The sequence below is a fragment of the Mauremys mutica genome, chromosome 1 (assembly GCF_020497125.1).
Source record: "Mauremys mutica isolate MM-2020 ecotype Southern chromosome 1, ASM2049712v1, whole genome shotgun sequence".
Taxonomy (NCBI): Eukaryota; Metazoa; Chordata; order Testudines; family Geoemydidae; genus Mauremys; species Mauremys mutica.
The window spans coordinates 357020141-357042184 of record NC_059072.1 but is presented as its reverse complement, the minus strand read 5'-3'; the positions used below and the strand labels follow the sequence as shown (position 1 = coordinate 357042184).

Sequence of the window (22044 nt, the reverse complement as noted above, 5' to 3'; positions counted from 1 at the left end):
CATATATATACCTGCCCCTGGAAATTTCCACTACATCCATCCGACGAAGTGGGTATTCACCCACGAAAGCTCATGCTCCAAAACGTCTGTTAGTCTATGAGGTGCCACAAGACTCTTTGCTGCTTTTACAGATCCAGACTAACACGGCTCCCCCTCTGATACTTGAGAAGTAAGGATGGCAGGTATGGTATTGCCACCCCTACTTCTGCGCTGCTGTCTGCAGAGCTGGGCTGTCGGTCAGCAGCTGCCACTGTCTGGCCTCCCAGCTCTGAACCAGCAGCGCAGAAGAGGCCTGGTATGGTATTACTAACCTTACTTCTGCGCTGCTGCTGGCGGGGTGCTGCCTTCAGAGAGCTGGACACCTGGCCAACAGTCACCGCTCTCCGGTCACCAAGCTCTGAAGGCAGTGCAGAAATAATGGTGGCAATACCACAATCCTCCCTAAAATAAACTTGTGACCACCCGAAACTCCCTTTTGGGTCAGGACCCCCAATTTGAGAAACTCTGCTCTCTGAAATCTGTATAGTAGAGGGTAAAAGCACACAGACGACCAGATTTCATGGGGGCAGACCAGATTTCACAGTCCGCGATATGTTTTTCATGGCTGTGAATTTGGTAGGGCCCCAAGTATGAATTATACTGGGGCGTTCGTCACCACCATTCAGCTGGAAGCCTTAGCATTTATAAGAGCAGCTCATCGCAGAGAGATCAGGGAACATGTCAACAGTGCAAGGTGAGGGAGGGAGACCAAGTCGGACAGTCCCAGCAACGGAGATGCATTATTTGACGTTTCTACTAAATCACAGCCCATCGCATGTGGTGTGACCACAACTCAGGCCACTAACTGGTTCCAAGCTCCATTATGCTGGATGACGAGACCAGCTCCTCTTGGCAGACCCTGCCAGCTCCTCCTCCCCCAAGATCTCCACACAAGCTCCTCGGATGTGGCTTGGAAAGAAGGGACAGAGGAGACTGTGGGGGTTGGATGAATGTATTTTATCTATGGTGGCAAAAAAAAAAAAATTAAAACAAAGGTTCAACCATGTAAAAACAAGTGGTGTTAGAAACAGCCAGTCCTGCGAGCAGAGCCTCAGACCCGGCGGCCACAATTCCTTGCTAGGCTTCCTTTAAAAATACAACTCAGCCCTGCCCCACCCTGAAACTAACCATGATCGTCGTGGGAAAGCTTTTAAACCAATGCTATGTGGGGTGAATTTCCAATGTGTCACCGTGAACGCAGCCATTTCCCCCGCCCCCAACCGATAACGGAACAGGTGGCAGCTAGGTACAAATACTGCAATCTGCCCTGACTGCAGAGCCAGGAGGCCGCGCTGCCCCTACTCCTTCCCCAGGGCCGCTCCAGTGACTAGAGAGATTCTTCCCTTTGTGGTCAACACTGTGCAATAAAGGCTTCCTATGTGATAACGCCCCTCCCCCGAACCCATCTAGGCTGGCCTGGCCTGCCCCACCCCACAAGAGAAAGGGAAGGCCTGGAGCAGGCCGGCCTTCCAAGGGGTGGTTATTGTCTCCTTTGTGATTAGTCGGACATCTGGGCTATGTACAAGTTCCGTAGCGGCGAGATGCCGATTGGAGGGAGGGAAAAAAGCAAAAGAAAAAAACGAGTGAAAGAGGAGCTCTCGGGCAAGCGTGCTCACGGGATCCCAAACTGTACAACCAGTTCTTCTTTCGCGTCCACTCGGATCTGCGAGAGCGCGCTGAAGGCATAGGCGGCTATCCGGGAGACCTGTGGGCAAGAACCAGGGGCAGCCGTGTGAGTGACAGCTCGGAGGGGGATCGCTCACCTGCGAACGCCATTACAGCCACTGCCTGCGAAACAGAGTTTACACCCCGTCCGGAAGAGCCCACCCATCTTCATTTCAGCAGAGGCCGCTGACCGAGCCATTCCAGGCTGCAGCACATCGGAAGGGCACCCGGGGGGAAGTCGGCACTGCTCATGCTCCGGCCACCCTCATCATGAACAGCCACCTTTTCCCCGGGGATGCTCCATTTATTGTTAGGCTGCTCCAGCCCAGAGGCAGGGAGCCCAGCTGTGCGCTCCCTGCCCAGAGATCACCTTTCCTCTTCCTGATGCACGCATGTGATCCAATAGCATTCACACGCTGCCACGGAACATGCAAACAAAACGAGTGATACCATTGGCTGCGGCAGCACCAGGATCGCCCCACAAAGCTCTTCCAGCTATGGCAACTGAAGCAACATTTCCACGTAGCTACCAGCCCAAGAGGCCTTCAGGGCTCCCTAGAACTGTGGGAGAGGAGAACCCACCCGAGGCCTTAGTCACAAAGCTGACCAGACGCTCACTTTAAATTCTGGGGATCACCACAGTTTTAGAGCCTTCTACTGGTGGTTAGTGGAGCTGGTCAGAACAAGTGTCCCTCCCGCCCCCTGGAAAAATTCAACTGTGCCAGAAACCAGAGTGAACATTCCATTGCGTCAACCAGAATGAAAACACTTCCATTTGTCAGACCAAATCGCCACATTGGTTTCAAGTCAGTTTGACATTAGACTGGGTCCATCTGAACAGCGTCATGGGAGTTACAGTTTGGGTGCCTCCTGACTCCATTGTCACCAGGGCATGGCTTGCCACGTGAGACTACATTTCCCATGATGCAGTCTTCCCCTCTTGCTGACCCATTGTGATGCATCTTGGGAAATGTAGTCCAGCCAAGGCGTTCAGCCCACAGAGGAAAATGGGGGTACAAAACACTCAAACTACAACTCCCATGAGACATTGTGGCAGCTCAGAAGAATGTGGTTTAGCATGAAACAGAATTAAGAGAAACATCCCGATTTGGGAACTGCAAACATTGTGTTGATCAAAAAGTGTCAAATAATGTGTAGACATTTCTAAATGGAAAGTTTTGGTTTTCAGGTGTTTGACTTCTTAGCAAGAGCTGAAGTTGCCCACAGAAAGCAGCCATTTGCTACAAAACATTGTGTTTAGTGGTAAAAAACAGACTACTGTGATTTTTGGCAGGAGCTTTTCGACAGCTCCAGTCGGAGACGTCTAACTTTTCAACTGTACAAATCTGACCTGCAGCGGAAGGGAACCCTGAGGCCACTATGCCACTTTTACAGTCAGAAGATCCACATTTGGCAGTTTGGAGGGAGAAGTGGGGGGGGGGGGGGAGACACGAGCAAAAACAGGATCTGTAGAGCCTGCCCAAAGCATCTAAAGAGGAGCAGGGCCACCACCCGTACTGGGGTGGTGTAACTAGCATGGAAGGAGAGGAAGGTTTGGCGTTCATGTAGCAAAACTAGGAACGGGATGAAACTGAGCAAAGGAAAACTGAGGCTGAGGAAAGGACCAAGAGCAAGATCTCTGGGACAGGGGAATCATCTCCCAAGGTGATCCCCAGTGCTTGGAGAGTTAGAACTGGACAGACCCCAGGGGAAAGTGGCAGAGAGCCAGCCTGCCTGGCCCTAGGATGGACAAGGGCACTCGAAGATCTTTGGTATCCCTGCCCCAGGCTCCTCACCTGCTGTAAGTCTGGATAAGGGACAGTCTCGCTGGCTAGCACTTGATGCGGTTGGCTGGTCAGAGATGGCAGAGGCGGGAGCTTCTTCCAGTGCGTCAGGTTGTTACTCAGCATTGCCAGTCGCGTGCTAGAGCCGGGGAGAGCAGAGAGCCGGCAGTGAGCTCCCAGCGGGCAGAGACCCCTGCAGTGCAGTCAGCCCCCCAGGGTAACGCAGAACTGACCGCCCCCTCTGCAGGGCGGCCCGAGGGAAAGGAGACTGACTGCACTCCCACAGTGCGGGGCCAGTCCCAGGAAGGGGATCGTTAGGGGGCATCGCACACCCAACCAGCCTTCCAGCTGTGGAGGGGCCCACTTGGATCTTCCCCGCTTTCCCTCAGACGGAGAACACAGGCATTATTCACGCAGGAGCAGTGTTTAAACATCCCAACGCCCGGCACATGAGGCCTGTCCCGAGGGCCAGCCAAGCGCAGCTGCCAAATACCCAGTTCATTAGAGTGGAGCCAGATGGCTCAGGAACCTGGGGCCTTTGCTTCCATCAGGAAGATGCCCAGCAGAGCTGGGTTTTAGCGTCGGTGGGTTGGACAGCGGTTGATGGAAGACGGCAGGGCCTGGGTCTCAGCAGTATCAGAGCCCGCTCTAAAGGGCCCAGGAAAGGCAGGCCAGTGCAACCTTTGGCTTCTTTGGCATGAGGCCGGGTGGGTGAGGATGTAGGTTGCTAGGTGGGAGGGCCCCTCTCCCCCATCTCCTGCCACACGTTCGGTTTTGCTGGCACTTTTAGATGCCTCCCCGCTACCCTGGGGCCCGACACGCAGCTGGGATTCCCTGACCAGACACCCACTGCTCCCCACAGTGCCTCGGGAGTGGATAACGGATGGAACGCAGGGCACATTACACCCCCAGTTCTTCCACCTACAACCAGGCAGCCCTGGGTCCAGTCACCCCGCAGAGGGAGAGTCCTTTACCTGTATTGCCTGGCTCTGTCCATGTACTCATGCTGCTCCATTCCCTGGGAATCTGCAGCCGACACATCAATGATATTACTGGGGAAAGATACAAGATGCAGGTTTGGCTGTTAGTGGGTGGCTCTCATCGCCTGCCCCAACTCCCTGAGACATCACGTCCCACCCCCGGCCTTGGATCAAACACTCGCCAGTGCAGAGAGCCAGGCACCACAGTTGGTGAAATACCCTCCCCTTTGAAGATGGAAGCAGCAGCCCCACACCCTGACATCCCTGATGTGGCAGGGGCAGCTTGGTTCTGTTATGAGCCAAGGGAGGATGACGTAAGGGGGATGGTGACCTAAGCCCTGCGGGTAAGTGGGATACTGGGAGGAAACACGAGGAGGAGGAGGGTGCAACAGGGGAGGCCTCCTGATTCATACTGAGAAAGCAGGGCAATTGGCTACTTATCCTAGGGGCCTGCACACGAACACAAACACCCTAGGAAACAAGCAGGAAGAACTGGAAGTCCTGGCAAAGACAAGGAACTATGATGTGACTGGAACAACAGAGACTGGTGGGGTAACTCACATGACTGGAGCACTGTCATGGATAGGTATAAACCAGGGGTGGGGAAACTACGGCCCACGGGCTGCATCCAGCCCGTCAGGCCTTTTAATCTGGCCCTCGAGCTCACACTGGGGAGCGGGGTCAGGGGCTTGCTGCGCTGCTCCCGGAAGCAGCAGCATGCCCCCCTTCAGCTCCAACACATAGGGGCAGCCAGGGGACTCTGCACGCTGCCCCCGCCCCAAGCACCGCCCCCTGCAGCTCCCATTGGCTGGGAACCACTGCTTCTGGGAGCTGCGGGGGCAGCGCCTGCGGACAGGAAGCAGAATCCTGACAATGGTACTGGTCAGTTACTAGATGGAAATAGTAGAATTATCTATATTAATGCAGAATAGGCAGACATGTTCAATTAGTACTTCTGTTCTGTATTTGGGAGAAGACAGATGATGCAGATAATACACTGTCCATTCCAGTAGTATCTCTGGAGGATGTTAAACCAGAAGCTACTAAAGACAGACACTTTAAAGTCAACAGGTCTAGATAACTTGCTTCCAATTGTTTTAAAAGGTCTGGCTGAGGCGTTCGCTAGACCATTAATGTTGATTTTCAGTAAGTCTTGGAGCACTGAGGACGTTCTGAAAGAAAGCTAATGTTGGGCCAATTTTTAAAAAGGGTAAATGAGATGACTTGAGTAATTATAGGACTGTCAGCCTGACATCAATCTGGGGAAGATATTGGGGCAGATGATACAGGACTCAATAAATTAGGAACTGAAGGAGGGTAATGTAGTTAATGCAAATCATCAGTTCAGGGAAAATAAATCTTGTCAAACTAATTTGATATAAAAGACATTACAATGTTGGTTGATAAAGGTAATAGTGTTGACATAAGATATTTTTATTTTATGCCGCACGACATTTTGATTACAAAACTGGATCAATATAAAATTAACACGGTGCACATTAAATGGATTAGAAACTGGTTAACTGATTAGTTACATTTTGAGACTTAATGCGGAGTGGCCATTGAGCAGGTGTGTTGCCAGTGGACACAGCTGAGGCTTCACTACTGCTGAGTAGAATGGGACAATTCCCTACTGTCTCGTACATACAACACTCAAGAATTACATTAGCCTTTTTTGTAACTGCAACACATTGTTGACTCATTCAGTTTCTGATCCACCATAACCTTCCAGGATCCTTTTCAGCAGCACTACCACCTAGCCAGCTAGTCGCGATTTTGTAGTTATGCATTTGATTGTTCCTCCCTAAGTGAAGTACTTTGCACTTGTCTTTACTGTATTTCATCTTGTTGATTTCAGACCAATTCAGATTTGGGAAGGCCCTTTTGAATCCTAACCCTGTCCTCCAAAGTGCTTGCAACTCCTCCCAGCCTGGTGTCATCGGGAAATTTTATAAGTGCACACACACTATTCCATTATTCAAGTCATTAAATGAAAATATTGAGTAGTACCGGGCCCCACGCCTGAACCCTGAGAGACCTCACGAGATACCAGGCCTCCCATTTTGACAATGAACCACTGATAACTACTCTGAGTACGGTCTTTCAGCCAGTTGTGTCCCACATTATAGTAATTTCATCTAGACCACATTTCCCGGGTTTGCTTATGAGAATAGCACGTGGGGCTGTGTCAAAAGCCCAAGATCTGTCACCTCTACTGCTTCCCTCCCCATCCACTAGGCCAGTCACTCTGTCAAAGAAGGAAATTAGGTTCGCTTGGCATAATTTGTTCTTGACAAGTCCACCTTGGCTATTCCTTATAATCCTATTTATGCTCTAGGATTGTCTATTAATTTGTTCCAGTATCTTTGCAGGTATTGAAGTTAAGCTGACCGGTCTATAATCCTCCAGGTCATTTTTGTTCCTCCCTTTGAAAACCAGTACCATATTTGCCCTCTTCCTGTCCTCTGGGATGTCACCCATCCTCCTTGAGTCCTCAAAGATGATTGGCCATGGTTCTGAGATTGCTTCAGCTAGTTCCTTACGTACCCTAGGGTGAATTCCATCAGGCCCTGCCGACTTGAATACATCTAACTAGTCTTTAACCTGTTCTTTCCCAGCCCAGTGCCCTATTCATCGGACAATGCGACTTCCCCATCTCCCATTGGCTACACAGGGAAACTGAGCCACAGCGAGGTTGACATACTCAAGACCACACAAGTCAGTGGCAGAGGTGAGACCAGAACCTACAGTGCTGGCTCCAACCACACCATGCTAGGATGATGTGTCCCAATGGCATTTTGACACCAAACTAAGTGACTTGCCACAGAGGGACGTGGGTGTAATGTCTGAGCTTCCTGACTTGGCAGAGGAAGGCACCCCATTGGCACATGCCCCGGCTGCTGCCAGAACAGGCCCCTCCACCACTGCCCCAAGCTGGCATACACCTCTACCCCCACGAGCAGGGCCGCGGCTCCAGGCTGTGACTTACGTGGCCGTCTTGGCGAGGATGGACGACAGCATGGCCTGCTCATCCGTGCGGGCGGACGGGAGGCTGTGGTAGTTTTGTTCAGCTCCATTTAACACCTTGTTGGGGGGGCTGGCAGCAGGCTCCAGCAGCCGCTTCGTCTCCTCTTCCTGGTGGGGAGGAAGGGGAGTAGGAGAATCAGCTCTGGTTTCAGAGGAAACTCACCTGTTCCAGACGCGAGTAACATCTTCCATCCAGAAGCAACCCTCCCAGGGCTGCTTGAATGGGTTACTTTATACATTTGGATTACACTGACCACCCCAACATGTCCAATGCCTCTCCCCTTGCCCCCAGAATCACTTTGCCATCCTGCCTCCTGCCAGGGCCATTTTTGCTAGCAGCCCCCAAGGCCTGTTTCAGTGGCAGGAAGAAAGCTACTCTCATGCTCTCTGGGTACCTGGAGATCTTTGCAATCCACACCAGTGCGACTGGAAAAACCAGGCTGCCCCTACTGCCAGTAATGAACCATGCAGTCCCCAGGGAGGTTCATCCACTCCAAGGCCCGATAAACACTGTGATCATCTAGTCCAGTGGTTCTCAACCACTCAGCACATAGCTGTGGCCCATGTGACGTCCTCCGGGCCACGCAGGTGGTATATATCGTGTGTGGATGCGGCCCACATAACTCAGGGAACTGCATATGTGGCCCATAACGGTAACTAGGTTGAGAACCACTGCTCTAGTTTGACCGCCTGCATAACACAGGCCAGAGAACTGCCCCAAAGTAATCCCTAGAGCAGATCTTCTAGAAAAACAGCCAGTCTTGACTGAACAACTGCCAGTGATGGAGAACCCACCATGTCCCTGGGTAAGTTGTTCCAATGGTTAATCGCCCTTCACTGTTCTAAATTTACGCCTTATTTCCGGTCTGAATTTGTCTAGGAGGCTACAGGAGCAGTTGTGGCCAACCAGACGGGCTGTTACAGATGCTCGCTGCTTATCTAAGCCACTCGGAGGGGCAGTGATCTGGAGTGATCTACACGAGAAGAGGTTTTTGCCAGTATAACTACATCCGCACACTTTTGCTGGGTCTATGCTAGAGCTTTCGCCTGTGTGAAGTGTTGTTTAAAAAAAATCATCACCCCTCTAACAGACATCACTGAATCAGCAATCGTAGACCCGGTCTCAGTCAGTGATTTGAGGTGAAAGGTGTCAGCTGACAGCTCTGGAGACTCAAGTCCAGTACCCACAGCTCAGATATAGCACAGGCATCAGGAGAGCAAGCCTCCCCCCTGCACCCCAATCCTCTGCCCCAGCCCTGCGCCCCGCCCCACATGAAGAACCCTTCGGCCCCACCCCCACCACATGAATTTTGTTATGGTGCACCAGTGTGGAGGTGAGGTGTCACACATCACCTCCATATTGGTGCAAATAACAAAATTCATTCCACACTCGGGTGGGAAGAATTAGAGAGAAACGCTGTACAGGACCCAAGAGGAGGGGAGGGGAGATCCCTCCCGGCATATAAAACTATCACAATCCCAGATCTCGCATTGTCCAATGAAAACGGCTCTAGGAAGCACATGGAGACATCTCCTCCTTCCTCTGACACTTCCTAGGCAGGCAAACACAGATTTAAAAAAATGTTTTTATTTCAGTACTAAAAAAGCTTATTTAAAATCAAATGCAACATTATGACAATTTACCACCTAAACTTGTTCAAAACATTAAAACAAATATCCAAACAAACAGCACGTTTGCTGCCAAACTCAAACCACTGAACTGGTGGAAATCACTGACGAAGCACCTGGAACCAGAGTTGGCCGACGTGTTAAACCAGCTTTTGACAGCAGTCGCCTCTTGTGAGATGCAGAGAGAATATTCTCATCAGTTCAGTTCATTAAACTAATGCAGTTCAATGACCAGCTCCCTCAAAGTCCAGAAACCTATTGGGGATTGAAAAGGCAGAGAGCTTGTTTTCCCTCTGCCAGTCTTGGAAGAGAAACAAAGTGTGAGAGATGAGACCTGCCACCTTTAAAAACTTGCAGAACAGGGTGACCAGGAACAGTGAAATTCAGTAACTACAGGTTTCAGAGTGGTAGCCGTGTTAGTCTGTACCAGCAAAAACAACAACGAATCCTTGTGGCACCTTAGAGACTAACAAATTTATACCCCAAATAAATGTGTTAGTCTCTAAGGTGCCACAAGGATTCCTCCTTGTTTTTTCAGTAGCTACAGTTAATACCTTATTTCCTTTCATTAAAAGGACCTTTAAGTGCAAAAGCTGTTTTGACACTTATTTTTCCTCTTATGTATCCAGGACATTCAACGTAGTTTTGCTGAATACAAACAGTTTGAAAATACTGTTTATGGAATTAACTGAATTCCAATTTCCATCCAAATGCAGCTCGACACAGATAAAAAAAATGAAGTAGCGTTATTCACTACCTTCTAGTATAACAGAGTAAAAACTAGGACACTGAATAAACTGATGTTAAGCTACAGAACTGCTTAAATAAGTGTGTCGAGAGAGTATAGCAAAAAGTACCAAGTTCTACCAGTCAACAAGAATCAGCCTCTTTTGGCAAAGAACTCAAAAACAAAAATGCAAAGCAAGGACTATAGGCTAGGACTATAACAGGGTTTAAAAGAGAACTAGATAAATTCATGGAGGTTAAGTCCATTAATGGCTATTAGCCAGGATGGGTAACAGGAATGGTGTCCCTAGCCTCTGCTTGTCAGAGGGTGGTGATGGATGGTAGGAGAGAGATCACTTGATCATTACCTGTTAGGTTCACTCCCTCTGGGGCACCTGGCATTGGCCACTGTCAGTAGCCAGGATACTGGGCTGGATGAACCTTTGGTCTGACTCAGTCTGGCCACGCTTATGTTCTTATGATGATTTAAAGTTTCCTGCTTGCTGATTTATGTGAATCCAGCCTGTTTCTAAGGCCTATTCTAGCTTGGATACAGAACAATGTGCCCCACCAATGGGCACGACTAGGGGCCGGCTCCCCAAACACGTCCAGACGCTGCATAGGCCGCTCCCCGAAGTGAGGCCTTTCGGGAACACAACTGTTGAAGACTCGGCTAACCTGCGAAGGTTTGATAGCAGCCATGTTTGCTATGAGTCCCGGTTACATCAGCTGCTTCCCCAAATGGGCCAGCAGCTATTTAAAGAAATGAGGAGCGTTCTGCCGGCTGCTCTGGGGTGACTGTGCAGTCGAGGGCGGCATGCCTGCTCTCCGCTACTTTGTTTTACTCTGATTGGGACCAGCCCATCGCACGCTCAGCGCTCTCAATTAGAACCGACTTGTTAGAACGTAAAGACACCCCAACCCACCCACCCACAGCACCAGCCCAACAAGCAATGACCCCAGAGCCTCCCTTTCCTGCTATCCCTGCAGCCACCCTGCCAGTTCAGCCTTGCAGCCTGTGGCAAGTGCATCCTACAGCGAGTAGGTGGGGGCCCCTCCCCAGAGTTCCTCCCCAGATTCAAATGGGGAAGTATCCCCCAGGGAGAGGGGCCTCGCCTGTTGGCTGAGCCAAGGCCTATCGCAGTGAGGAACGCAGCTAGTCGGAGTAGCCACTCCTGGAGTTAACAGGCTGTCTCGGGACCCCGTAATTCTTAGGCACAAAAGCAGATCACACAGTTAAGCAAACGCACGCACATATCTGAGAGAAGCCTACGGATACGCAGGGTGGGAATCTGAATCGGACCAGGGCAGTTACGGGCGATAAGACAGCTCTGCCTAGACTGGGGAGAAAGGTTGTCCTAGGGTCAGCCCTGACCAGATAACACATTTCAGGGTGTTCAACTACTTACACCAGGTGTAAAGTAGTGTTTTAAAAGGGACAGTTAACATGGTGGATGGTCTAGATAACAGTCCTGCCTTGAGCGCCGGGGACTGGCCTAGAAGATCTCTTGAGGTCCCTTCCAGTCCTACGATTCTCTGTTTTAAACAGGACTGATTTCCTTAGCCCAGACAGGGCTTCCGACATTACACTGCAGAGAGTTCAGATGGCCAAGAGCATCTCGTTCTAAGGCAGGGGTCAGCAACCTTTCAGAAGTGGTGTGCCAGGTCTTCATGTATTCACTAATTTAAGGTTTCGTGTGCCAGTCATACATTTTAATGTTTTTAGAAGGTCTCTCTCTCTAAGCCTATAATATAGAACTAAACTATTGTTGTATGTAAAGTAAATAAGGTTTTAAAAATGTTTAAGAAGGTTCATTTAAAATTAAATTAAAATGCAGAGCCCCCCGGGCCGGTGGCCAGGACCCAGGCAGTGTGAGTGCCACTGAAAATCAGCTCACGTGCCGCCTTCGGCACCCGTGCCATAGGTTGCCTACCCCTGGTCTAAGGCAAGGCATGGAGATAGCTGAAAGAAGGCTGGATAAAGCCCTTGTAAGTATCCAGCAGGGCCATTCCTGCAGTCAGCAGGGGGCAGAACAGGCAATTGTACTGCTGGTGTCAGATTAATCCGATTAAACAGAGACCAGAGCACAATCACAGAGAAATTCCACTCAGGGGGCGGGAGGGATTAGCCGCGGACCTCGCCCAGCAAAAACAACAAGGAGGCAGGAGACAGACAGCTAGAAGCATTGATAAACTCTGAAGGGTGTACGAAAATTTGGGGTGAGACATTATCCTTAGGAGTAGAGGAAAAATTGAAGAAAGGGAAATGTAAAGCATGTGTCAGCCTGAGCTGCGAGACTGCGGAACAAGACGCTGGAGAGCAGACTGTATGGAACAAGCCGGCACTCCTCGGGAGATGCCCCAATGGGCTTTTTCCATTTCTAACTTAATAGTTCAGATCCAGCGACACCAACAATTAGGCTAATGGCCCCCTGGGTCCTTCTACCAGTGGGCGTTAGGCAGCCCTGGACGGCACTGCCCCACAGCCAGGTTCTCATGATCTTGCTGAGGCCAGCCAGGTTAATCAGCAGCGACTGGGCCTTTGGGCAGATCACAGAATCTCAGGGTTGGAAGGGACTTCAGGAGGTCATCTAGTCCCACCCCCTGCTCAAAGCAGGACCGATCCCCAGATGTCCCACCCCTAGCAAGGGGAGAAGGGGAGCTGTGATGACACAGTACATTCCACCCAGGCACAGCTGCGCATGACTGATGAGCCAAGACCACCAAAAGGAGGGGCACAACCTGCTCGTCGGGATTTTCATTACCTCAGGCCTCACGCCAAGCTCCCCACGTCTCTGGGGACGGAAATCAAACACCAGAGGGGTCAGACTACAGGCTGCCGTTCTAACTGCAAACGGACGGCTCACTCCTCTGCCTCGAGAGCCGCTGGGCCAGAGCGCCGCACACCCGCTAGCAAGCAGATCATGGGCTTCAGAAAAGGCCACTCAGCACTGGGCAGAGGCGCTGACCCCAAGCTGCTCCTGTGGAACGCAATCCAAGCCCTTTTGCCAGCGCTGACTGGGGTCTGATTTGTTCAACAGCCTCTGGCCCATCAAACATGATACAGCAAAACTCCTTCCTCGCCGTGTTCAGATCTGGGAGATTCCCCCTCCCCCGGGGGATGGAGAGACCAACAATGTAGTAACCACATCCCCTGTTTCTTCCTCCACCGACTTGGAGATCGGCGCCCACACACACCACCCTTCCCTCCCAGCTCTCAGGCCTGTGTTGCTTGGGGCTGGGTGCGGAAAGGCAGGTACGTGAGGGAGGGATTAAGCAACGGGCAGGAATCACACATAGCTAGGGGCTAAATCAGGGAGCAAAGCGGAAAGCCCTGGGAGCCCAGGAACTGAGCCTGCGGCTGCCAGACAGCATGGCTGGGGCCGGGGAAGGAGAAGAGTGAAAAGGAGACTGGCCAGGCAGTGGCAGCAGCACGGGGAGCCAGGCGCAGCAGCACCCTCTCCCCAGGCGCTCCGAGGCAGAGCGGGCACCCGCCAAGGGAACAATCGGGATGTCAGCGAGGCAGCCCCTCCGCCCAGAAGGGACACCCGGCTGATCCTCAGCGACAGGCTGGGCCCGTTGGGTGCTGAGGGAGGGGAACCTGGACAAGCCCACCCGTCTGCTTTTCCTTCCCTGCTCTCCCGTAAGACTCCCCTGAGCGCCGCAGGGGGGCCATCCGGCTCTCACCTGGCTTCCTCAGACCCCAGCTACACAAACTCGAGCCGCCTCTAAACCAACTGGCGCAGCCAAGGCCTTAGTTGCTCTGAGGAGCTGATTTTCTGCTCGTCCGTCTCTGCTCCAGAGGGGTGCTCAGGTTTCCTCTCCCCGCAGTTTCAATCTTGTTAGCGTAAGACAGCCGGGGGCACCTCGAGGGCCCACGCTGGCACTATCCCAGCCTCCTTCCCCAGGGAGCTCTGCCTTCGGAAAGGACCTTTTCCGCAGTCACTAGATGACTCGGCTCCAGCCCTGCGGCTTTTGCTGGGAAGGGTCCCTGGGAGGCCATTGCCGGGGGGGACTCATTACGCAGCATGTTTCACGCCACTGACAGGGATGAGTACCATTCACTGTGCCCTAAATTATACACACAGGTGATCTCCGGCTCAGGGCTTGGAAAAGCCAATTGCCAGTAGGAGACCCCCTCTCATTGGGGACAAGGCAGAAAGCTCCTCCAGTGACTAGAGGGGTGCAGAAATTCAGACGATGACTAGCCAGGGGCAGACAGGAGATGGAGCCCAGGGAAAGTGCCCTCCTAGAAATTCCAGCAGCCTTCTCCCCAGCAGCTGACTAACATGCGAGTCCTGCTGACTTCCCAGGTGAAGTATTTCCTCGGCGGGCCACAAGGGGGAGCTTGCACTTCTCTAAAAATGCAGCACAGCTTCCTTGATGGTAGGGGTCCTAGAACGGTGGGTTTCAACCTTTTTTTCTGGGGACCCAGTTGAAGAAAATTGTTGATGCCCACGACCCAAGGTTGCTGGGGCTGAGGGGTTTGGGGTGTGGGAGGGGCTCAGGGCTGGGGCAGAGGGTTGGGGTGTGGGGCTGAGGGCTGCAGGGTGGGGCCGGGAATGAGGGGTTCAGGGTGTGGGAGGGCTCTGGGCTGGAGGTCATGGTGCAGGAGGGGGTCATAGCCCTGGGCTGCAGATGCAGGCTCGGGGTGGGGCCAGGGATGGAAGGTTTGGGATTCAAGAAGAGGTTCTGGGTTGAGGGCTGGGGCAGGGGGTTGGGGTGTGGGAGCGGGGCAGGGCTCTGGGCTGGGGATGAGGAGCTTGGGGTGCAGGAAGGGGGTCCAGGTTTGGGGGGCTCAGGGCTGGGGGTTGGGGTGCGGGGTTACCTCTGGCAGCTCCTGGTCTGCGGCGAAGCAGCGGGTCTGGCTCCTAGGTGGAGGCACGCAAGTGGCTCCGTGCAACTCTCCCACAGGCACCGCCCCCCTAGTTTCCATTGGCCAGTTGCTGGCCAATGGGAGTGTGGAACCGGTGCTCAGGGCAGGGTGCAGAGCCCTGTGGTCCCCCTGCCTATAAACCGGACCCCCTGCTGGCTGCTTCTGGGGCACAGTGTGGTGTTGGAGCAGGTAGGCACTAGCCTACCTTAGCCAGGCAGCACCGCCGACGGGAGTTTTAACGTCTCAGTCCGTGGAGCTGACCAGAGCCAGGCGAGTCAACGCCTTACCTGCCGCAACCCCAGTAGTGGGCTGCGACCCACGGTTTGAAAAACACAGTCCTAGAACAGGGGTTCTCAGTCTTGTTCTGAGCCCCCACCCCCAACATTGCTCAGGCTTCAGCCCCGGGTGGTGGGGCTCAGGGACCTGCGTTTCAGCCCCATGCAGTGGGGCTTCGGCTCTCTGCCATGGGCCCCAGTGAGTCTAATGCTGGCCCTGCTTGGAGGCCCCCCATAAACCTGCTTGAGGCCCCAGACCCCTGGTTGAGAACTACTGTCCTAGAATTTGGATCTCAGTTTTTTAACTGCAACAAAGAGTCCAGTGGCACCTTATAGACTAACAGATGTATTGGAGCATCAGTTTTTTAACTGAATCTCAGCTGAAAAATAAAATCCGTTCACATTAGTCGGTGAGCTACTGAACTCCATGACTCTCCTCTGAACCAGGGACAGAAAAGCAGATGTGTCTCTAACTCCTCTGCCTGGGGAACCCCCTGCCACAGGATGCAGAGCCCGATACTGCAGCGGGAGAATTTAATGTCTTCTATATAACATGGCCAGAATAGACAGTGTCATGCTTCAGCTGCTGCTCTGATGGCCAGGGGAGACCATTCCCCTCTCCCTTCCCCACCTGGTAGCATGGTATTGTATTACATTCCCACACCCTCCGCCTCTCTAAAGCATCAGGGGATATTGCTGCAGATGGATTCATAGTGTAAACTGGGATATCAAACCCCCCAGCCAAGCTGTAAGAAGAACATCCATTTTCAGGTCTGTGATAGCTCAGTATAGCGTCGACTAGCCTTGCTTCAAGCGTTGTATTTTCCCCTTCCCCTCCAGCTTCTTGCTAGCTCCTAGCAGCAGGATCTCCCCACCTCCAGCAGCACCACGGCACTGGCCTTCGTTCAGGAAAGGCATGCAACTTCCACAGGGCACCTCATTACCAGGAAAGCACTGACAAGCTGCAGAAGAGAGCGCAGTGATCAGAGAGCAGGAGGGACCACAGGAAGGAAGGTGACGCTAGCTAAGCTTGGCTGAGCAATGGCTGAGGGAGAAAGAGGCAGGTAGCTAAGAGGTATAGACACCAAGGAGCGGGGAGGTTAGTGGAACGAGGGTCACATGAGGGATGAGGTCGGAGGGGGAATTCATGCTGTCCTGCGCTTGCAGGGAGTTGGACCAGATGAACAGTTAGATCTTTTTCTGCTCTACTTCCCATGAGTCAGTTTCCTCCAGCCTGGAGGTTGGCCTGACTTCTGGATTCGATTCAAGTTATTTCCAAGAACGCAACACGACAGAGAAGGAAGATTCTGAGCCATCAGGCAGCCGAGCGCAGGCTCCTGCAGAGCATCAGCTGTCAAGGGTTACCGCCGCTATTAGGACAAACGCATCAGCAACCCTTCGCCATCACTTCCCCCAGCTTCAGGCTGGCGGCGGATCCTACGCTTTGCTGTGCTGCACGGGAGAGCAGGGCTGAGCTACCCTTGGCTAGGCAGGCTCGCAGCACAGTGCACAGACAGCATCCCAGCGGGAGGAGAGAACAGCACCACCTTAGCACAGCAATGGGTGCGTTAGAAATCCCTGGTCTGGAGCAGCCAGGGGGTGACTGGAGGCCTGCAGCATCAGAGGAGCCAGCCAGTCCCCAAAGCCAAACGTCCAAAGCTAAGCCCACCTCTAAGAAGAGGGTTTGACGCAATCATACCCTCACTAGACCGACCCATCTTATCTCAGACCTCCTTTGTGCCTCCATAACTAGTCTTTCCTCTTCCTCCCTTGTGAAACACTGGGGTAGCTCTTCATAGCACGCTCCTCCCTCTCCTTCCTCCCATGCTCAGCGGAGCTGTGAAACAGCTTACCGTAAAGTGCCAGCGGCACTAGAGACCCCTGGGGCAGCTCACACCTCAGAGCTCCTGTTTCAGGCCTTCTGCAAACTCAGGAAGACGTCTGTAACTCACCTCACCGTTTGGAGAGGTTTTGCCCAGCCAGACCAGCCGGAGATTTGTTTATTTTAGAGATGAAGGCTGAGAGTTTAAAGAGCAATAGAGAAGTCTGTCGACACCTGCCTGGCTAGTCCAGTCCTCTGCACCTGTTTACACCCTTAGTTCACGGGTGGGGCCGTATTTTGCATTTGGTACTCGTGGGATCAATGCACCTTAAACTTAGTCCCCAGCATCCCAGTCTGAACAGTCCCAATGAGATTGCATTCAGGTCTGGACAACGCCGGAAAGACTGACAGAGAGGAGAACAAGGTGATTAAGGGAGAGGCTAGTTTATGAGGAGAGAAAAAAGACGAAAGGCCAGATCCACGAAAGCTTTGCCATTTATTTCAACGGGAGAAGGAGCCAGACCTAAGTGCACACAGCTTGGCTAAATGAGGGGGTGCAGGGGGAGTGTCTGCAGTAGTTCCACATGATAAATGCAAAACAACTATTTGGACAGTGCAAACCCGAGGAGGGACAGGAATGCAGAGGCACTTGGGGTTACAACCCCAGACCAAAGCTGCCATGGGATGTTCCACTCATCCATTTGTCCGGCACGTCTGACTCAGCCAATCAACTAAGCTGCCTTGGCTTTTAATCACGGCAAAGGGTGAGTGCCTGGCCAGATACGTTTCCATGGTGATTCCGCAGGGCTAAAATAATTACATGAAAGAAGATTTAGGCTGAATCTCAGGGTAAGCCTTCCTCAGGATGGGATCTGGTCAGCTGGACACTAGTGTCCATGGGGAAGCCGTGACAACTCCATTGCTGAGACAATTACGGTTTCATTTGACTAAGGGAAAAGATCAATTTCGGCCAACACATGCTAGCTACATCCTACTCAAGACAAGCCCATAGACTGGGCAAGACAGTAGCGACGACACTGCAGAGAATAATCCAACACTGACCAGAGCAGGTGGGGCGGGAAGCGTCCCACAAGCCTCTGCTCTTATTTCTAGGCTTCTGTACCTGATTTCAGGTCCAGTTTGCCATGTACTGGGAAAAAAGCCAGTTCTATACGGCTGAATGTGGTGATTCTGCTGCATTCTCAGCAGGTGACTGCTGTGTACCCCAGGAAAAGTAAACAGTTTTAACACCCACTTGAAAACAGAAGATTCCCCCAAGGCCCAGGGGCAGGGAGCATCAGCTGGGGAAGTAAACAAAGCCTGAGGAGCAGCTGCTCACTCTGTGGCCAAGGATGAGCCTCTTTCATTAAAGTTCAGCTATTTATAGCTATCCCACCAGCAGCTCCATAACCTTTTGGCTTCCACTGGATGGCTGCGTATAGTGGCGCCTGGGCTGAGAACCGATGAACGGCAATTTGGGATGGCACCGAGCTAGACAGCTACAAAGGAAAGGACGGTGGAATTCAAGTCACTCCTGCCTGTCCACTGTTGCGAAAGTTTCTGAAGGCAGAATGACTGGTTCTCATTCCCACACTGGGACAGCCTCACCCACTTGCTGCTCTGGGCGTACACTAGTACAACACACCCACAACCGGGCTTTTACGTAGCTACGTCGTTACTGACCACCTGAGTGGGAACAAGGCCTGAATCTCTTCGCCCTACATTCGCAGCCAGGGCTCTGTCTAGACTAGGGTTTAAAGGGCTGTTGGTGGAAAGTCTCAGCGAGCGTGCTCGGGAACGCTAGCATAGGCAAGCTGTGCTTAGCACACGTTAAGCTGGTTGAGCAGAAGCCTAGAGGAGTGCCTAGACTTCAGTTTAATCACTGTAGCACGTGTTAAAGCCTGAGCTGCTGTGCTGACGTGCAAGTTCTCGAATATGTTGGTTAGCTAACACATTCAGAGCCCACACTGTTAAATCCTAACTCCTAATAACCCAGCCATGTCCTTCAAATCCCAGAGGATGAGGCCAAGCTCCATCCGTGTCTCTTGGCAAACACCCTCACTAGCCCCAAGGGTTTGCCATCATCCCTGGCCCAAATTCTCCCCAGTCATTCCCTAGTGGGGAGTTCACTTCAAGTCCATAGGGCCCTATTTCTGGATATGATGGAGGCCCTTGGCTTTGCAGGCAATAAAATCAGCCCCCTCCCTGCAGGGACAGGGGGAATCTCTTCCACTCCTCACCCCACCCTCCAGGCCCCACCTTTATCATCTTTCTGGTAAGAGACACTCTTTGCAAACTCAGCATTTTCAGAGATCTTTCCTGGCTTCTTTCCAAAGCATGTCTAGCCACAGTTCCATACTAAAGCACACCGATGTACGTTTTAACAATACAGAAACTCCCAAGGGATACCCTGGTACCCGGTTACATTGAAGCTAGAGTCACTGATGACTCCATCTCTGTATTTTGTCCATTATGGTTTGGAAACAGGCCAAAGAATGAGACAAGCCACAAACCCCCCGGAGTGAACCGAGATGTGGCTGTTTGTGGTCCTCTGAAGTCTCTCACTTGCATGGAGGTGCATTTCCAGATGGTGAAAAGTGGCAGCTGAATAGCCCTCTAGCCACCTGATGGAGACAGCCTGGGACACAGTCCCACACCCTGCCCACTGGCTCAGCTCCTCTCTGGAAAAACCAGCTGTGAGCATGAGATGGAAATTCAGTCTCCATGGATCATTCTATCTATGGCCTCTCTGCTGAGACCGGCAGCAAAGGGAACAGTTACAGTGTCAATTATGCTGGTAGGTTTTTCGAGGTCAATTGCAGTCTAATGGCCACATGAGGTTGCTAAACCTTCTGCACAGCTCATGAATCGACCACCACCGGATGGGACCTGATGGACTGTGCTAAATTTGCACTAGTGGTTTTGGAGAAGAAAGGCTCCGTATCTCACTCCCAACCCGTCACCAGTACGTGACTGCATCCTACTGGAGGCCCACGGCCGCTGGCTGGAGACAGCCATTAAACCCAGTCCAAACAGGGTGACAAATGGCCCCAAGGGCAGGAATTTCCCCTGGAAAGAGTTGGTTTCCCATTTTCTGGAACGGGTAACTCATTAGCTAAGCCAAATCATAAGACAGAGGCAGATTCCCTCCCCCACCCAGGAGCCTCCGAACCAAACAAGGGAAAGTTTCCCAGGAACCAGATAGACCAGTAAGTGCTCTGCCTTCCCCCAGAGGGACCATTTGAGTTCAGCTGCTGGGGAACTGATCCCAGAAACCTTCCACAGGGATGGTCCCAGATCCTCATCAGGAACAGAATTCTTCAGCTGGTTTGTAACAGACCCTTCCCAATGGCCCCTCTCCCCACAAACACCCCGACTCCCAGGCCCTCCCCACCTGGGGAAAGGACAGACAGAAAGTCCCCTCTCTTCCTCTCTCCCATTAAATCCCTACGCTCCCGGGTCCCCTACTCCCAGTTACACGCTGGGACCTTCTTCCCCAGCCTGGTTCCTCGCCCAGAAAGAGGTCAGGCCAGCCAGCAAAAACAATGCTGCTTGGACTCCCGGTGGGTGGGGAGAGTGACCCCATCTCTGGAGAGTCAGAGCCTGGCAAGGGAACGCCCTCTCCCCAACCCCCACTCCCCTTCCCCCGAGGCCCTCTTCTTCCACAGCAGGCCCCATCCCTACCCCCGGCTCTTCTCTGATCCTTTGCTTCCCCAGCAACTGTGGCCCCCAGTCATGCTTCTTCTCCAGCCCCTTGCTCTCTCCCTTTCCCCTCATGACAGCACAGCTTCTCCTGACGCCCTGAACCTGGCCAAAGACCCCTCAGTGACCCCCTCTCCTGGACCCCCCAACCCAGCCCCTCCTGCCTCCGAGGGACCCCCAATTCCCCCACCTAGCCCCTCCCCACAGTAACCCCCTCTCCTAGACCCCCCAACCCAGCCCCTCCTGCCTCCGAGGGACCCCCCAATTCCCCCACCTAGCCCCTCCCCACAGTAACCCCCTCTCCTAGACCCCCCAACCCAGCCCCTCCTGCCTCCGAGGGACCCCCCAATTCCCCCACCGAGCCCCTCCCCTCGGTAACCCCCTCTCCTAGACCCCCCAACCCAGCCCCTCCTGCCTCCCTGAGACCCCCCCAAAACCCCACCTAGCCCCTCCCCACAGTAACCGCCTCTCCTGGACCCCCCAACCAAGCCCCTCCTGCCTCCCAGAGACCCCCCCCCGAATTCCCCCACCTAGCCCCTCCCCACAGTAACCCCCTCTCCTGGACACCCCAACCCAGCCCCTCCTGCCTCCGAGGGACCCCCCCACAACACCCCACCTAGCCCCTCCCAGGGGCCCCCCTCCACACACCTTGCCCTGCCCCCTCTCCTAGACAGCCAGGCCTCCCCCCGCCCTACGGCTCATCCTCTGCCCCGCCCCCCCCGCTCACCTGGTCGGTGGCCTCGTTCTCGCTGCTGTAGCAGCACCCCATGGCCGGGCGCGGCGGGGCCGGTCTCCGGGGAGGGGGAGGGGAGGGACGCGGTACGGTGTCCGGCTCGGGCCCTGCCGCCCCGATCACATGAGCAGCGGCGCCCGCCCCTCCAGCCAACAAACAACCCTGCGGGGAGGGAGGGGGCAGCCACTCACTAGCCCTTCCCGTTCCCCGCTTCCGGACACGTGACCCGGAGCGCCAATGGCGAGCGCGGACCCGGGCCCCCGCCGCACGTGAGGAGGCAGAGCCAATCGAGCGCCGAGTGACACTCACGGGACGGGAAGGGCCGCAGCGAGAGGGCGGAGCCCGGAGAGCGCGGCCCCCTGAGGTCACGTGAGGATGGATAACCAATCAGCGCGTGATGGGGAATTCAGACAAGCACAATCAACAACCGAGAAGTGGATCCTGGCAGCCTGGCTTGAGGCGCTTTCCACAGCTTCCCGGGCGGGGGCGCTCCGTGCAGAGCAGATCGCGCCGCCCCCCCCCGCCCCGGCCCCCGGGGCAGAGACCGGCCCTGCGCCGCCCGCCGCTCTGACACCCGGTCCCTGGTCACATCCCCCCGGCCCGCCCCGCCCCGCCCCGCGACCCCCCCCGACATGGGGCCCGGACCCCCCCCCATCTCCCCGCCGTGCGACCCCCCCCAGACATGGGGCCCGGACCCCCCTTCCCCCCGCCGTGCGACCCCCCCCCGACATGGGGCCCGGACCCCCCATCCCCCCACCGTGCGACCCCCCCCGACATGGGGCCCGG

The 22044-nt window shown here is 53.7% G+C and overlaps 1 protein-coding gene across 1 annotated transcript; it reads right to left on the bottom strand.

The window, feature by feature from the left end:
- Positions 1–977: 977 nt before the first annotated feature.
- Positions 978–21484, bottom strand: LAMTOR1 (late endosomal/lysosomal adaptor, MAPK and MTOR activator 1). Its single transcript, XM_045023158.1, has 5 exons — positions 21253–21484; positions 7458–7603; positions 4463–4540; positions 3501–3627; positions 978–1744 (listed from the first exon to the last, which is right to left on the bottom strand). Exons 1-5 carry the CDS (start codon positions 21292–21294, stop codon positions 1652–1654), a joined length of 486 nt encoding a protein of 161 aa, XP_044879093.1. The 5' UTR covers positions 21295–21484; the 3' UTR covers positions 978–1651.
- Between the last annotated feature and the right edge of the window lie 560 nt (positions 21485–22044).

Coding starts and splice junctions, on each gene's coding strand:
- LAMTOR1 (XM_045023158.1), bottom strand. CDS start 21,294: ATGGGGTGCTGCTACAGCAGCGAGAACGAGGCCACCGACCAG. Junction 7,604..21,252: donor AGAACGAGGCCACCGACCAG/GTGAGCGGGGGG, acceptor CCTCCCCACCAG/GAAGAGGAGACGAAGCGGCT. Junction 1,745..3,500: donor CTTATCCAGACTTACAGCAG/GTGAGGAGCCTG, acceptor TCTTGCCCACAG/GTCTCCCGGATAGCCGCCTA.